This window comes from Glycine soja, chromosome 5, assembly GCF_004193775.1.
Source record: "Glycine soja cultivar W05 chromosome 5, ASM419377v2, whole genome shotgun sequence".
NCBI lineage: Eukaryota > Viridiplantae > Streptophyta > Magnoliopsida > Fabales > Fabaceae > Glycine > Glycine soja.
The window spans coordinates 7311048-7328597 of record NC_041006.1 but is presented as its reverse complement, the minus strand read 5'-3'; the positions used below and the strand labels follow the sequence as shown (position 1 = coordinate 7328597).

At 35.2% G+C, this 17550-nt stretch overlaps 2 protein-coding genes across 4 annotated transcripts; one reads left to right on the top strand and one right to left on the bottom strand.

Annotated features, from left to right (window-relative positions):
- Nucleotides 1-2454: 2454 nt before the first annotated feature.
- LOC114411088 (protein MAIN-LIKE 1-like) lies at nucleotides 2455-4584 on the top strand. Its single transcript, XM_028374852.1, has 4 exons — nucleotides 2455-2841; nucleotides 2945-3526; nucleotides 3759-4325; nucleotides 4408-4584. Exons 1-4 carry the CDS (start codon nucleotides 2455-2457, stop codon nucleotides 4582-4584), a joined length of 1713 nt encoding a protein of 570 aa, XP_028230653.1.
- Nucleotides 4585-9180: 4596 nt separating this feature from the next.
- LOC114412257 (two-component response regulator-like APRR2) lies at nucleotides 9181-16072 on the bottom strand. Of its 3 annotated transcripts, none has more exons than XM_028376077.1 (12): nucleotides 15662-16072; nucleotides 14747-14955; nucleotides 13880-13959; nucleotides 13419-13485; nucleotides 12934-12980; nucleotides 12531-12608; nucleotides 11844-12443; nucleotides 11484-11624; nucleotides 11137-11397; nucleotides 10921-10995; nucleotides 10693-10770; nucleotides 9181-10060 (listed from the first exon to the last, which is right to left on the bottom strand). In XM_028376077.1, exons 2-12 carry the CDS (start codon nucleotides 14874-14876, stop codon nucleotides 9902-9904), a joined length of 1716 nt encoding a protein of 571 aa, XP_028231878.1. In that variant the 5' UTR covers nucleotides 14877-14955; nucleotides 15662-16072; the 3' UTR covers nucleotides 9181-9901. The 3 variants fall into 3 exon arrangements, with proteins under 3 accessions (XP_028231878.1, XP_028231880.1, XP_028231879.1); XM_028376078.1 differs by having other exon boundaries at nucleotides 10010-10145; XM_028376079.1 differs by lacking the exons at nucleotides 13880-13959; nucleotides 14747-14955; nucleotides 15662-16072 and adding an exon at nucleotides 13067-13114 and having other exon boundaries at nucleotides 13419-13470.
- Nucleotides 16073-17550: the final 1478 nt, after the last annotated feature.

Here is a 17550-nt window from a genome sequence, read left to right as displayed (position 1 = left end):
AATTGCCGACATGAATAAATTTTGAGTGTTGCTAGGTGCACTCAGCAATTAATGGGAAAAGTCATTTATGCCTTTCAGTAATTTTAAAAAAAAAAACAGCTCTCTCGCCTCTCTCTCTCCCGCGTCGCGTTTCAACTTCTTCTTCTTCCTCGGAGTTCTGCTTCTTCTTCTTCAATCTTCTTCAATCATCTGCTTCTTCAATCTTCTTCTTGTGCGCCGCCGCGATTCCATCTTCTTCACTGCTCTTGGCGTTTCTGCTTCTTGGCGTTTCAATTCCTTCATTGTTCTTCGCATTTCTTCTTCGCGTTTCTGCGTAGGACTGTGGGTGTGGTTCTTCTTCACGTTTCTGCTTCATCTTCAACACTCAGCTTCTTCCTCGAGGTACGTTTTCTCCTTTGCGTTGCTTCTTCTTCCTCCATTGTTGTCGTCGATGGCGGAAACCGCCATTGGGAAGTTGATGGGTTGTTTACGGATCACCTGATCCGTAAGTCTTTTCCGGATCAACTTGATCCGGAAGAGGCTTACAGATCAGGTGATTCGTAAACAGTTTTTTTAGTATTTACGGATCACCTGATCCGTAAGCCTCTTTCGGATCAACTTGATCCGGAAAAGGCTTACGGATCAGGTGATCCGTAAATACTAAAAAACAATTTACGGAACACTTGATCCGTAAAAGTACCAGTTTCATTTTAATTACTTTTAAATGAACTTGAATTATTTTGTTTTTTGTTGTTTCAATATTGTTGAACTTTTTGGTAGACATACATATTAGTTAGGATGCTCCCCCTTATATGATGAATAAAATAAAACACACATCAGTGGTTACATTAATGGGTCTATTTAGATAAACTTTTCTATATATATAGATATATCCTCTTTTAGTTAGGGAATTATCCAAATAGTATATATTGATTAGCATTTTTTTTTATCAGCAAAATAGGATATATATATATATATATATATATATATATATATATATATTAATAAAAGAGTACCAGAGGTACTATAATTACAACGTGTTAGAAAAATCCTAGTGGATCCACATGTGATGCTACTTTCGGACTGATGTGATCCACCCTACAAAAAAAAATACATCATCAATACCCATTGGCGTTGAATGATTAGCATGAATTACTTCATTTAAAAAATTCCAAGAGATAGGTAGTGCTTGTATGAAATTATCCAAATATTCCAAACCAAATATTGCTAGTAAAACTAGTCTCATTATTACGAAGATAAAAATCACAACTAGAGTAAGCACGGGCACAAAGATGCCACCCCCACCAACACCTTCCACAGTCCTAAATGCTGATTCCTAGGAATCCAATCATATATTTTTGGTAAGTGTTATACTCTTAGGTAGCATTTGGTAAACATATTAGAACAGAAGTTACAAAATGGAACATAACCAATGGTGAATTATAAAAATAGAACAAAACACAATATTGTGTTGAGAAATGGTATATTTTGATTCTATTTCGTTTATCCACACACATCAAACACTATCTTAGCATTAATTCCTAATTTTTGTTTATCCACACACATCAAACACATCAATCCTGGTTTGATTCTATTTCGTTTATCCACACACATCATTCCTTCATGAATCATTATCCGGTGGTCACACTATTAACTTCAATTTCAACGTTCACAACATATTTAGGACTAGCATGATTAGCTTTTTATAGAACTGGTCAACAAAAACATATTGGTCAATGTGGATTATTTCTAGATAGAATGCTATAAGGACAATCAATTAGTGTATATAGAAAACATTTAGAGAGAAAGTTTTATGAGGGTTAGGAGAACAATCAATCCAAATCCTATAATGATTGCAACTTTTACTAGCTGTTCTTATTTCTATATATTAATATATATTGTTCTTAGATGGAATTGTCACAAGCAGTATAACAAGGAATGGTCCTAGTTGTGATAGCCAACAAGGGAGGGAATTGACATTGATATCATAATGAAGTGAACATGTTATGGCTATTGAATTAGTTTAAAGTAGTGGGTTACTTCTATTAGAGTCATCCAAATTTGTACATTTTAGTAAGAATTTAAGTCTTCTTCTGCACTTGTTCAAGTTAGCTATTTTATTTCTTCACTCAATCCTCTAATGGGTTCTATTCTAGCTTTGGTCAATCATAAAAATAGAACAAAACACATCAAACACTATCTTAGCATTAATTCCTAATAGAACAAAACACATCAATCATAAAAATAGCTTTGGTCAATCATAAAACAACACCTTGCTGAATCAAGGTCAATACCACTAAGCATTTGAGATGCTATTGACCATTGTTTATGCTTAGTTTGATTTTCCACACAAATTTGAGATGTTGTTGACCACAAACACAAATTTGTTGACCATTGTTTGTCAGATTCATAAAGCTCAACAAGTTAGAGTAATTGAATTGAGTTAACCAAATGCTTGAAATTTGAGAAAATGAAATGAGTGATGGATTTTGCAGTACTCATTTGCAGATCATGGTTAGGACCAGAGGATTAGGTCGTGCCTTAGGTCAGGTCACTCGCAGAGGTGTGGGCAGAGGAGATCATGATGATTCTGATGATGCTCCACAGCGTCAACGACCTACTGCATCCGCACGGAGGCAGCGAGTCGCTATGACTGCAGATCACGTCGATGAGCCATTCATCGCTGACCCAGACGTTCAGGATGACCCGATGGAGGCACCAGCTGCTGTGGAGGACATTCCTGCGGACGCAGGCGCAGAGGCGGCTGAGGATCAGCCTCAGAGATTTCCGGGTGGTCCGAGTGACCCATATGTGCTAACAACGTATGCGGATCACGTTGCTTGCAGCGTATGGAGGGGAGAGGTATTTATACTATTTATTTTTAGTTACTTGTAAATTATACTATTAGTTTTCCTTTAAATGATAATTTTAACGAATTTTGCCTTCCTTTTATACTTCAATTCAGGACGCTCCTGAATTGAAGTTATCCTCGCATGGGAGGAAGGTCCATAGTTTAGGCAGGTCTGTCCCTGCCATTGAGGGACTTATCGCTGGTACAGGACTAAGTCCTCTGATCACGTGTTCGGTAGACACCGGCGATCGGGGACTTTTGCCCGCGTTTGTGGAGCGGTGGCACCGGGAGACGTCTAGTTTCCATCTCCCGGTGGGTGAGCTCACCATCACATTGGACGACGTCTCCTATCTTCTCCATCTTCCCGTTATAGGCGACTTTCACGCATTTGAGCCCTTGCACGTGGATGATGCGGTTCAGATGCTGGTGGACTTGCTGATGGTGTCTCCAGAGTCTGCTAGGGTTGAGATAGTCCAGTGTCGTGGACCGTACGTACGCCTGCAATGGGTACGTGATATATATCAGCGCCGATGCCAGGCAGGTCATTGGACAGCTGCGGCTCGTGCATATCTTCTTCACCTGTTGGGTTGCACTCTGCTTGCTAACAAGAGTGCAACCAATGTCCATATTGTCTACTTGGAGGCCCTTCGGGACCTCAGTATGATAGATAGGTACGCTTGGGGAGTGGCTGCTTTGGTTCATATGTACGACCAGCTGAACGATGCATCCATGAGCCACAGTCGATAGCTTGGCGGTTACATCACACTGCTGCAAGTAACAAATATGTTTTTCATTCATTCAGGCTAAACAATGTTCAACTTTAAATTTTGTTACACTTTCATTATTAATGTTTATAATTTGAATGTTACATATGTAGTGCTGGATTTATGAGCACTTTCCCTCAGTTGCGGAGTCCACCGCTGATTAGGACTACGACGAGGCTTCTCCGCGTGTGTGCAGGTGGATTGCGACGAAGAAGACCGTGAAGAGCATACGCACGCCGTCGTATAGGGAGCGCCTGGACCGACTCCGGATTCTGGATGTCTGTTGGATCCCGTATGGGGAGCATCGGGAGGTCCGGGACTTCCACGTCAGATCATGCTACTCCGGTCTCTTGCGCTGGGGGCCTGTTGCTGTGTATTACCGACCAGAGAGGGTTGTGCGGCAGTTTGGTTACACGCAGACCATTCCTGCTCCTCCTGTCGATTCATGGATTTCATATGATGATATACACGACAAGTGGATGCACTACGAGGATCATATCGTACCTGCAGGTGAGGTGTGCGTGGTGCCAGGGGCGTGTTCCAATGACTACATCGACTGGTTCTTCCGCATCTCCCATCCTTTCATGACACCAGGCCACGCAGTAGATCCTCTGCCTCATGGTCACGCCCTGCAGCCCCGAGTCATCCCTCAGGCCCCGCAGACAGATATCCCTCGCGTGCCGGAGCCAGGAGCATCATCGACATCTACGGAGGAGCCCAGACATGCAGTGGTAAGTAATACTAATAATTTACGTCATTTACCTCAATATTTGCATAATAATTTGTGTAATTAGTTTGTTTTGTATGTAACAGGAAGTTTGTGATGACATTGCTGAGCGGTTGAAGCGCCATCTGAGTCTAGGGGTGGTCACGCCTGGCTCATCTACACATGAGGTGATCGAAGAATGTCTCAGATTGGCCAGGAGTGTCACACAGGACCATCTATTATACGTTAGGTGTAGACGCAGGCGGCGCACTGATCAGGCTTAGTTTATATACATATTTTACATTGATATTCCTTGTATATACAGATATTGTACATGAACTCATTTCATGAGTATTGTTGGTTTTATTTATTTTCATTACTAATGTTAGTTTTATTTATTTTCATTGATTGTGTATTCCATTTGTGTCTATATACACGCGTGTTATAACTTTAAATATAATTGAAATAAAGAAGTTGAAAAGGGTGTAAAAAAAATAATTAACCAAAAAATGGACATCATTCGTTATCTAAGATCGTATATAACGTACTAATATTTTTAAATTCTCTTATAATTACAATTTTCCCACTTATACTAATGATCATGTAAAAAAATGTATTGTAAAGTAGTTAGTATTTTAATTTTTTATATAATACTAATTTTTTTTATATTCTTTATAATATTAATAATGATATGATTAATTCTTTATAATATTATCTTTTATGTATTTATTGATTTTTATTAATATGTATAAAATAACCTTAAACAATAATTATAATGGGATTGAGTAAGTATTTTAATATCATCTTCTAAACAAATTTATTCTAAAAAAATATATTAAAAAATTAATTATTTATAATAAATCAATATTTATAAGTATATTATATTTAATAAAATAAAAAATAGATTTAATTATATTATAAATAAATATGTTGTATTTAAAAGTATATTATAATTTTTTTTCCTCTTACGGATCAAGTTGATCTGGAAGAGACTTACGGATCAACTTACGGATCAAGCTGATCCGGAAGTGGAAAACTAAGTAAGGATAATTTTGGTATTTTTCAAGAATGCTGGGTGCACCTAGCAACACTCATAAATTTTTATTGGACCAAAATATTAATAAATTTTCATTGGACCAATTTGTTAGATCTCAAATTTTGTTTCATTTAAGAGTAAGATATAATTTAATTTTCATCTTTCCTCATTTTTTAATCGTTGCAAGCATAACATTACAATAAATACTTAAAAAAATAAGGAAGCAAACATAAGTTAAAATAAACATAATATTAATTAAGAAGTATAATCTTTCTATTGATCTGAAATTTCTAATGTGACAATACCTTATCCAAAATATGAGACTTAAACAAAAATACACAGTCATTAAGTTAATCCTTACAAAAAATGAGATCTAATTTGATTTTGTCACTACCTAATATTGTCATAATAGAAAATTTTCAAAATAAACATTCTATCATTGTACCAAAATAAACATTGTAACAATGTATCAATCATTACAAATTTTCTAATCACAAAAAGGGGGAACCAGGGAAGATGAAGATTAAATAATATTTTATCCTTAAATGAAATGAAATTTGGGGTTTAACAAATTAGTCTAATGAAAACTTATTGACATTTTGGTCTAATGGAAACTTGCTGACATTTTGGTCCAATCTATTTAACAGTTATGTTGGCAATCATTTTTGTGACATTTTCATCCCTCTGTATCACGTAGGCTCTTTCATTAATGGTGACAGATGAAAGTTAACAGATGAATGAATTTGTTGTACTTTTTTCACTTTCATAGACTAAAAATTAAATTTTCATCTTTTGGGGATAAATTTGTCAACACTCTACACATTTAGAGACAAAAATGATTATTTATTCTATTTTTAACTACCCATCATATTAGTCATTACCTCTAGCCATGTAAACTTAGTGTTGTCAATCATAACATTATGTCTCATGAAAATATACTTTTAGGTTCATCAACCATTGAGCATAGAAGAAATTAAAATTACTCATGTATGCTTTAAGCCAACTCCAAGTTGTGAATGAGATTTTGTTTATCAACTCCATTCTATTGAACGATTCAACTATGAACACACACAATCGTTCCTCATATTCCAAATGCTCAAAAATAATTGCTCCCCAAATGATGTGTCATTTTTGTGGTTGAGTTTTGCTCCCTACAATATCTGGAACCTATTTAAAGTGCATGACAGTTTCGGTTGGCAAGACAGTTTGAAAATCCAACAACTTACAACAATGTTTCCAAATACTTTCTATCCTTTGGCATGTAAAGAAAAGATGTGTAACTATAAAAAAAGACATAGTTCACCAATAGCTTCACTTCCACAATTCTTGATTTTTAAGTTATCAACGGTAGGTATTCTATTGAGACACAACCTACAAATCATAATTCTTATCTTAGATGAGACTTGAAGCTTCCACACCTCTACCATTACTTCATCTTCTATTGTTCCCCTTACCTTTTCATGCAAGGCTTTATATGTTGAAGCTACTGAAAACAATCCTGAACCCTCACCACACCACTATCACACATTTCTTTCATTTTTCTGTAAATGCATTCCATTTAATAGCTCCAAAAAACACTTGACTTTTGGATTCTCCCACTCAAACCACCTTCTATACCACTTAAAATCCCACACCCAATTTCCATCAACCCACCTCCCTATATTACATACCCATGCATTATTTTCATGAGAATTTTGGAAAAACTCTAGGAAAAGACATGGCCAAGTTCTCATTTCCTCTCCAACCATTCAATCAAAACAACCCCCTCCCCAATCTTTCACTCAATTAAACTCTCAAAGCAATTTACATTACTCAAACCCCCATAAACCTTCCTAAGGTCCCTCCACCGAAGACTCTCCATTACTCTCCACCCCCCCCCCCCCCCTCGACAAGATTCTTCCACCCTCCATACTCCAAAGGCTAGGCTTTGAGAGGAAAAAATTCCACCTCCACTTAGCCAATAGAGCATCATTAAAATAGATAGGTCTTTAACCCCTAAACCACCATGGTCCTTTGGACTACAAATTCTTTTCCAACCCACCCAACATATTTTTTCTCACCCTCAACCCCTCCCCAAAGAAATTTTTTGTATACTCTCAAGCTTCCTTACCATACTCTTAGGCATTTTATAAAAGGACATAAAGAAAAGAGGTAAAGAGCTAAGGATCGAATTAATAAGACATACCCTTTTGGCTAGAGAAAGAGTTTGTGGTTCCAAATGGCCAACTTCTTTTGAAATTTGGAAGTAACACTCTTCCATGTGTGTTGGCTCCTAGGATTTTCTCCAATTGGAATTCCCAAATATACAAAAGGTGTTGTGATGCATCTACAATTAAGAAGCGCCACATATATTTTCATAACTCTTTCTTCCACCCCAAATGCCCCAAAATTGCTTTTGAAAAAATTTACCTTAAGACCGGAAACCAATTCAAAGGACCTCATCAAGCATTTAATTACCTCCACATTTTCTAACTTGCATCCCCAAAAAATATTGTATCATCCACATATTGTAGAAGACCCACCTCCACCTTTTTGTCTTCCACAAGAACCCCTTTGAAAATCTTCTTAGCTACCACTTGTCTCATTAGGCCACTTTGGCACCCCGCCACCACAGTAAAGAGGAAAGAAGTTAGACGATCTCCCTAGTCTAAGGCTCTTCTCCAACTTAAATTAACTAGTTGGACTACAATTTATTAGAATAAAGACAAAGCTTGATGATAAGTATTCTTTAATCCACCTCTCACACTTTTCAAAAAATCCCATTCTACCCATCATGTAAAGGAGAAACTACCAATTCACCGATTCTTAAGCTTTTTCATAATTTTCCTTAAAAACCAACCACTTCTTCTTCTTCCTTTTTGTCTCATCCACAACTTCATTGGCCACAAGTTCACTATGAAGTAAGGATCTTCCACCCAAGAACGCACTTTGCCTCTCATAAATTATCTTTGGTAAAACTCTAGACCATCTCTTAGCTAAAATTTTAGCTAAGATCTTATCCAAAGAGTTCACCAAGGAAATCGGTCTAAACTTCCCTAAATTAAGAGGATCCTCTACCATTGGAATAAGTGATATGAAAGAAGAGTTCAAACCTCTACAAAGAATTCTATTTACATGAAACTCATCTAGAAAGCATTTCACATCAAACTTCAAAAGGTCCCAAAAGTTTTTGATCAAGAATGCAACTGTGGGAGTAGAGCAAAAAGTGCTCTTTTTGGTCCTCAATACAAGGCACCATCTAAAAGGAATTGATGATCTTTTTATAAGGCATTTTACAATTTCTATGAACCATTTTATTTATTTATATTATTTATCCTTATTAAATATTCTAAAGTATTTGTGTTTTTTATTGATAGTGGTGCATATTGATCTTAGACTTTACTTTTTTACATCACCCATAACAAGTTAATGATTATTAACATGGGTAAAATTAGTACATTAATAATTCTAAATTATTTTAAAAATAAACGTAAATCTTTTAATATAGAGCATGTGTAGCAACTAGTGAAGAGTCAACCTAAATGGTTCTCACCATTTGAAGGATCTAATAAGAGAACAAAAGTTTCTACTTCAGGAGGTTATTCTCCCTCTTCTAATTCGAACACAGCCATCAAGTCATTATCCAACTTCAACTACCATGGATCGTCCTATAAAGTCAAAACCAGCAAAGGGAAAGACAAAGGAGAAAAAACATATATTTTTGTTGATCTCAATGCTATCGAAGAGATACAAAAGTAAAACAAAATAAAAAAGAAATCAGCATTGACACGTGCCGCACAACAAGTTAAAGTTGAAAGACTAACAATTGTCAATGATAAAAAGGAAAAAAAAAAAAGCAGGAACATTGAAGAATAAACAAGTCAATTCTAAATTGAGCAAACATCCTAACAAATTCAAGAAGAGTTAGCATCCGTCAAAGTCGAGTGTACTCATATTTATTCACAAAGTGTATCCTATCCTCTCCATCATTATTAGGCACCCCACACTCAACGACACAAAACGAGACCCCCCTTCTCTCCCTTCAAAATCACTGTTAAGGGTATACTTTATGCCCCCCAAAAGCTCCACATTTACAACAATATCATATCCCCGTTAAAGTTTGCACACATCAGCAAGTATTTACAACCACAAAAATTTGTGTAGAGAAGCATCAAGAGATGCGTGGCCAATTCTCAACCGGCCAATTTGCCTAACGGGTGTCCTGCACTGCATTAAAAGCAGAAGCTGACTTTTCTCATCATTTATTATTTGTTGCCTTGTTTTGGCATGTGGCTTCGGATAGGAACAATGTCTACTAATACTTTGGTTGTTGCATCATGGTAAGTGAGTATTGTACGTACGAGCTGACAACAGCATAGGAGAGACCTTAAAATTGGTTTGGTGGGACCAAATAAACAAAACAAAATGGTCCCAACTCCAACAACTCCTATTCCCACTCAAACTACAAGTTGGAACCTCATACACTTAGAGAAAACAAAAATAATTGCAACAGGGTGTTTGATCAGGTGGAACCCTTTTGTAGTTGGTCACCATCAGAACCACTCTCTTTGGTGCATGCATCCAGGTCAGCATGAATTTGAACCCTTTGGAGGGATGTTGGAAATGCCTTGCCTGGATAGCTCAGCCAACACACTATCTGGGGAAGGAGGTTTCAAACCCAAGGGCAAGGGTAGCCATGGTTTGCTTATTGCCTCTTTCACCACCTTGTCAACTACCTCCTCTGCCTGCATGCATGCATGGTAACACACTCCATGGTGAGAGAGATCATTGGGAGTTTGGACTTCACTCAAATATTAGTTGAGTTCAGGCCTGTTCCCATGCAAGTATAATTAGAAGTACCACTTGAATCAGCACTCAAAGAACATTGATAGTAATCTAACAAGATTGATTAGACACAAGATAGATACATGGTCTTTTCGTAATCTTCAAAAGCATTAGCATTTAGATAGTTGACATTTCTAACCAAGTCCATGGATGATGTAAGATGCATGCTTAGTAGAAAAACATTTCAAATCTAGTTTTCCAACATCTGGAGAAATTAGATAAGAGAGCTTCTATGAAAGTTAACATGCATAAGTTGATTTTAACTTACAGAAGAAGATCAATTTATTTTACCTTATTTTCTTCTCCAACAGATGCTTATGGAGATGTTTATTCAAACAGAGACTAAAAATCACTACATTTTCCTCGTTTTAAATCTTTTAAAGGCTTTTAAGTAAAGTTACAATTTCTCCTCAATGTGGACTTTCGCTGAGTGCCAACTAGAATGAATGTATGTATCTATGTATGAACTGGTGACTGGCCAGTTTCCACCATGATCAAGTAGGAAAAAACTGAAAGGAAAGTGTTGCATTACCGGATAATGCTCGAAGGAACTTTGTGGCATGGTAAATGTGTGATCCACTGCATCAGCATTGAGCAACGAAGGCATATTCTGAGATTTGATGAAAAATATCTTATTAGATATCACTGGTAAATAACTTAAATAACTAGCAAAAATGAATTAGCAGGCATAGACACATTAACCATTAACATGCAAAATAGCAAGGTTATTAATTAAGATCCTTGGTTTGCTGATACTCACCTGAGAGTAGGGAAAACCAGGAGTTTGAGGAGGTGGTAATGGTAACACTGGACAGCCCCATGCATCTGCATGCATCTGCAAGATCAAGAGATCACAAGTAGGACTTCATCCATAACCATAATCTCTACACCGCAAGCCAGAAAGCTTAGCTACTAATAATAATACAGAAGAAAAACTTCATATCCTCATCCTTGAATTCAGAAAAACAAATATTACCCCTGGAAATGGTTTCCAGTGCCAATTTTCAGCAGTAGTATGCCAAAAGGGATAACCTGGAGAGCCCCAAATCTGCATGCCAGCCGTTGGACTGCCAGATTGTCCCCACATAGGATATACAGGAGGCAGAGGAAGGGTGTGATTAGAATGATATGGAGGAAATGCCATAATTGGTCTTTTAACACAATAGCTCCTTTCTCTTAGATTCAACCATTTTCGTTCTTCCTTGGGCAAGATTTGTCTCTTATGCATTCTATACTTCTGTTTTAACAAAAATAACTTAATGAGTCTTAGCTTGTCGATAAGAAACACAATGATTAATCATAACCAGTAATGTAAATAATGACCTGGAGATGGCTTGCCACATTATGCCTTGTCAAGCCCTCCACTTTCATTAATTCCAATATTCGAGAAGGAATGGCTTGATCAATGCCTAGTTGCTCCACTGCCTTCACAAACGTTTTGTGCAGCTCAGGTGTCCAGTCTACCTAAGACCAAAATCAAGTACCAAAACTGTAACTCAATGGAAAGAGTATTTCCTATGGAATGGAGATATATGTCTGAACTTTCTGGATCAACTCCAAGAATGAAGAAACAATAAATGGGAACATTGACATTTTCATATTAAATGGAAACACTCATTGTAATCTGCAAGAGGGTAAGAGGAACATAAACATTGTAAAATGAAAAGTCATAAAGCAACTTACTTTTATCTTTTTCTGATTTCCTCTTATCTCACATGAATCACTATGAACACCTACTTTGATTAAAGCTTTTGTATTTCTGTCAGTGTTGCTTAGAACTTTTCTTTTTTGTGTATGTGGAGAAGCAACACTCTCACCCTTGGAAGCATCAACAATATCCACTTCCTCCTTAACCAAAGTAATTTCAGATTTCCTTTGTTGAGGAGTACTTTCAACTTCCTCCCTAACCAAAGTAATTTCAGATTTCCTTTGTTGAGGAGTACTTTCAGCATTCAAATTACCACATGTAGTTTCGACAGATTTAGATTCTCCTTCATGTTCCCCACTTTCTTTTCCTGTGGAGCAATTAGTCTGCTCTTGGCAATCACCATCATCCAACAATCTCGTCCCTTGTCTCAATTGTGGGGTTGAAGGAGCTGGATATTTATCATTTCCAGAAGACAACTCATGATCATTATCAACAAAGCGGGATACTTTCTCTATATCCCTGGATACTCTACTTTCATGTTGTTCATCGTCTGTTTGGAGCTGCAACATGGACACTACAGATTCTTTGACAGGTTTAAGTGATTCAGACAGGATGCTTGCCCTGGCATTGAATGCCTGCTTGAGTTCAACCACATGAGAAACTATTTTGCTCATATTATGTTAATAGTAAATGCCAGTGTAATATCGTCAATATTAACAGACCTTGTGAACCACATGCTGCCAGATATTTCTGAGCTTGTCCTCAGATAGTGGTTTTCTGAGGAACTCAACTGCACCAAGCTTAAAAAATAAAAATGGAGCAGAGTCAAGAAGTATGCATTAACAATCAGAAGAGAATGAAAATGTACTCTATCTAATGAGTTAAAGATCGTATTTTGGGCAAATATTGAACTGAAAATCCAAATAAGTTATCAGTACACTGATTTTAAAGGAGAAGCTCAAAATTTTGTCAATAATTTGAATGAATAAAAAGTGAGAATTAACGCAAATAATAAAGAAAAAAGGAAAAACAATGAAATAGAAGATTGCAGTTAGCTTAGCTCAAGGAATATACATAATCAGATATTGACCCATAAATAATGGAGACAGAAAAACTAACTCTTACCGCTATGCACTTCATCATGGTGTTCAAGCAATGATTGTTTGAAGTCACTGCATTAAAAATTGGAAGTATCAATGGCTAGAAAATTTAGAATTAAGAGAAAACTGCCTTTAAGTAAACCTTTCCCCATATTTACCATGGTGTGTTCCCTTCTAGATCATTCATCAATTTCAATTGGTAAAAGCTACCAAAAAACAAACAGAAGCCATGTAGGTATAAAATCAATGGCAAGCAACAATCACATGACAAATAAAAGAGAAGAAAAAAAAATAATTATTACTATTATCCAAAGCCTATGCAACATGTGATAGCAAAAATTAGACTGGAAAGGCATATTGGTGTTTCTCTCCTTATTTGGTGCTGCTCTTGGTCCAGTATTCATACTAGGTATGTGGCTTGTATAGGCCACTAAAACAGAGTACATATTGGAGATTTGGAGAACTAAAAGAAGTTAAACTGACAAATTTGGGTTTGGTATCTGTACTTACTAATGGTTGGCAAGTCCTTGGCATTCTCAAGAAATTTGAAACCTCCCTGGCCACTGCTTGAACTCACCTGCAATTAGGATGGATGATTATGATTAAAAATGACATCATAAAAGCTTTATTATTTTAACAATCACAAGATTAAGATATAGAACTTTGAGGAAGAGAAAAAATAATTCTCATGATATTATACGAGAAAAATGAATAAAGATGATAAAAGTCCCCTCTCATGACTAGCATTTAAAAAAGTTTCAAGTTATATGCCTTTGACAGAAGTATATTTTATTGCCTAAAGTTTGGCAGCAACTAATAACAGACAGGAGTATCATTCCTCCTAATAGACGTCCACTTTATTTTTAACAAGCATACTAGATAGCATCATTTTGATGTTTCTTTTCTATTTTTAAATTTTACAATTACTGCATTACGATTTTTCATTTATATAGAAAATGAAAGTTCATTACCTCCACTATGGCAATGTGGAAGCTTTCGAGTCCACTTGAGATTGCTGACAAGGCTTCATTCTCCTCACAGAATGTAGAAACTGTACAGAAACTCAAAAGCTTACTAAATAAATTAATAGAGGACAAGCATGTAAAGGAAACAAGAATGGTGATGTGGGAGACTAGGAGTAGAGTAAGAGAACCATGTGACTTCAATATAATCAAATTATACTTAGGTTGAACCTTAAGATATAAGATATAATTTTGTTTAAACTTGTGTTCATGGAAACTTCTGTTTTCAATAATAAATTCCTGTCTCCTACAGCCAAATAATCCATATTGGCTAGGCAACAGAAAGGACACCCAATGAACAAAAACAGTGTAGACTCGGTCGGTAGTTCAGAGTCAGACAAGGGACAATTCTTTTAAACTTCATATCTTCCAATTTAGAACATATGAGTCAGGTATCTGATAATTCTTTTATACTTCATATCTTTACAATGTAGACCATATTCAGTTTTGAAAACACTTATAGTTGAAGCATAAATGTAAACTTTAGCAGCTTCATAAGATGCAAAGAAATACCATACAAGAAAACAGAGTTTGGAAAAAAAAATTATGAAAAAAGGCATTCGTTAAAATTTCTAGGCTCCCAAGAGCAACTAAAGTCTTTCAAAATTTTTAGGCTCCACAGAGCAACAAAAATCTGAGACCACAATTTTGCAAATAACCATATAAGGATTCTAAAGCAATGTGGCTCTGCAAGATGCCATAGGACAGAAAGATGGGACCAACTTTACCCACTATGGGCCAGAAGTGGGAATTGTTAGATGTAGATAAAGAAGTGAGACATGCCAATACAAAAAGAAGGAATCCAAAAAGTCAAACCATTGTAGTCCATGGCTTCAAGCTTTGCCCTTATCTCGGCAGCAGAAATGTTGTCTCTCTCAAGGAGAAGAACCTTGAGCCCTTTGGGAAAATCTTTCCATTCTTGTAAATCATTGGCAGAGAAAACCATAGCTGGCTTGGCATCGTTTCTCAGTCTCCCACAGAAAATAACAGATCAATCGATACCACTTATCAGCATCCAATTCCTTCTGCACAACCATGAGATTACAAGCTTGATTCAGTAAGCTAGAATGCAGCATGAGATTAAGAACGCTAAAAAAACAAAAACAAAAACAAACTCCAATGATTGCATGCTTAAATTTGTTTAAATGGCCCAAATAACTAACACGTAATACAGAACACTGGCATGCCATCTGAAGATCAACCCCCAAAACAAGGTTCAGATCAAAACAGCCATGCCCTTTTATCACCAATGAAACAGCTGGTAAATCACAAAAAACATATATTCCCACCAATTTTTCAGGAAACATTTTCTACACAATACAGAATCAAAAGCCACCACTTTTGTATTTCAAAGATCTCATTTCGATGGCAGATGCCACTTTCACAAAACAGCAAACAGACAATTATCCCATCCCAGTAATTGAGATCTCATGAAGACCAAAAAGAAAAGCTCAGCTATCATGAATGGTAGCAAAACAAAAGTAGAAAACTTTACAACAAAAAACGGGTCAGGCAAGCAACTCATAACCATGAATCCAGAAAACAAGCAGAAGGCTCAAAAGGGTAGACATGCATGCACATATTTAATCTAAAAAGTACAAAATTCAAAGAAGCAAAAAAGATGAACACTTGAACTTGATCCAAGAGAGAGAGCATTAGCATGCACATAAAAAAAAAAAAAAAGCATATTTAGAAGAAGAAAAATGCTCCCTGTGAAACCATTTTAAGTACCTTGGCATAAAAGAAAATGCTTCTTCAATTCCATTGCTAATTAAACTGAGTGTTCTTTCTCCTCTTATTGAATTGTTAATAAAACAGAAGGGTGAAGAAGAGAGATGAAGAGGATGAAAGGTTTTAAATGCTGGCTTTGGAGGGTGCTTCCTGTGACCACTGAACAGTTGCCATCAGCAGTTTTGGACCACAAGTAAGTAAGTCTCTCAAAAAGGGTCAATGATTTCTGCCACAACTTCAAAGTTCAAAGCTTAATAATATTCCAACACTACCCCTTCTTCTGGGGGCACCAGCAACATCACCAATCAATCAACCGAGGAAGGAAGAAAATGGTTGCAGGAAAACACGCTCAACAACTACTCATTATAGTAAAAAAGTTTAAGAGGGAATAGTATCTTATTGACATTGGTATTAGAGATTTAGAGAGGTTTTAACTGTATAACGTGTCTTTTCCTCATCAGTGCCATTAATGGAGTTCTTTTTATCATAATAATTATTATGCATTTATTTCTCTAAAAAAAATGGTTTATTAATGCTTTTAAAGTTGTTGGGTGCCCAATCATCGTGCATTAATATTATCCGATGAAATAATCTTCGACTAAGGTAATGTAAATATTTCATCAATTCAGGTGGACCTAGGCAGCACAAAGAGTTAAGTTATTAAGCGTTTTATTTAGGTTATTTTTTAAAAAAGAAATATTTATTTAATTTTATTAAATAATTGTGTTTACATATAAATTGGAATAATTATATTAAATAAGAAGCTTTTGAGTTTTTAAAATTAAAATATAATTTTGATCTCTTATTTTATTGCATTCTCAATTTTGGTTCTCCAATAAAACAAAATAAAAACATTTGATTCAACCATCAATTTTTAGAATGTTGATCTCAATTGATGATGTGGCACATGATATTATTATTTTAATTAAATTCTTATTAAATTAATAATTTAAAATTTTAATATTATAGTATTATGTTAGCAATTTAACGGATAATATTTTTCTTATTAACATTCAACGTCCTAAAATTGACTAATGGACCGATTTTTTTTATTTGTAAAAGAGGAAAATCAAATATCAAATAAGATGAACAAAAATATTAATTAAATAAAATAAGAGAATTAAAATTATATTTTAATCCACTTTTAATGAGAATGATTTTAATAATAATATAAGAGATCTATGTTAGATTGAATTTGATTTATTTTAAGATCCAATTCAATATAACAAATTGTTGGGTAGAGTGGAATGATTTGGGTAGTGGAATTGATTGATTAAAATATTAACATATTATGAAAAATTGAAAATGATAAAAAAAATAAAGTAAAAATTAGAAAACAAATAATATCCAAATGAATACAGGACGAAAGATTAAATAAAAATTTGACATTTCATAACCATATAGCTAAAACTAAAAAGAAAAATGAAAATCTCACTTTAAAAAAATGAGATCAATACTCTATATTAATCATACTAACCTCGTAACCTGTATTTAGAATCTAACATGTACCTGTAGCATATAATCACAATCATACTATTACAATTAAAAATTAAATATCTAATCAGTTTAAGTCATTCAAAATTAAGGTATTTAAATATGTAAAAGCTAACTAAATAATAAACATGTAAGTTAGAGACAATCAAAATGACATGTACATTATGGAAAGAAGTCTAAAATGAGTTGCTTTAAAAATAAAAAAGTTTAAAATGACTAAAAAATAAACCAATTCAACTAAAACACCATAAAAAAAATAGTCATGTTATCTAATATTCCAACGCATGTCCAAATTAACATACAAGTTCAATTGTCCAAATCAAACACTATCATAAAAAAAGACACCATTTATCCCTGAATATAAGATGTTTGCAATTACATTTTTATTTGTTTGT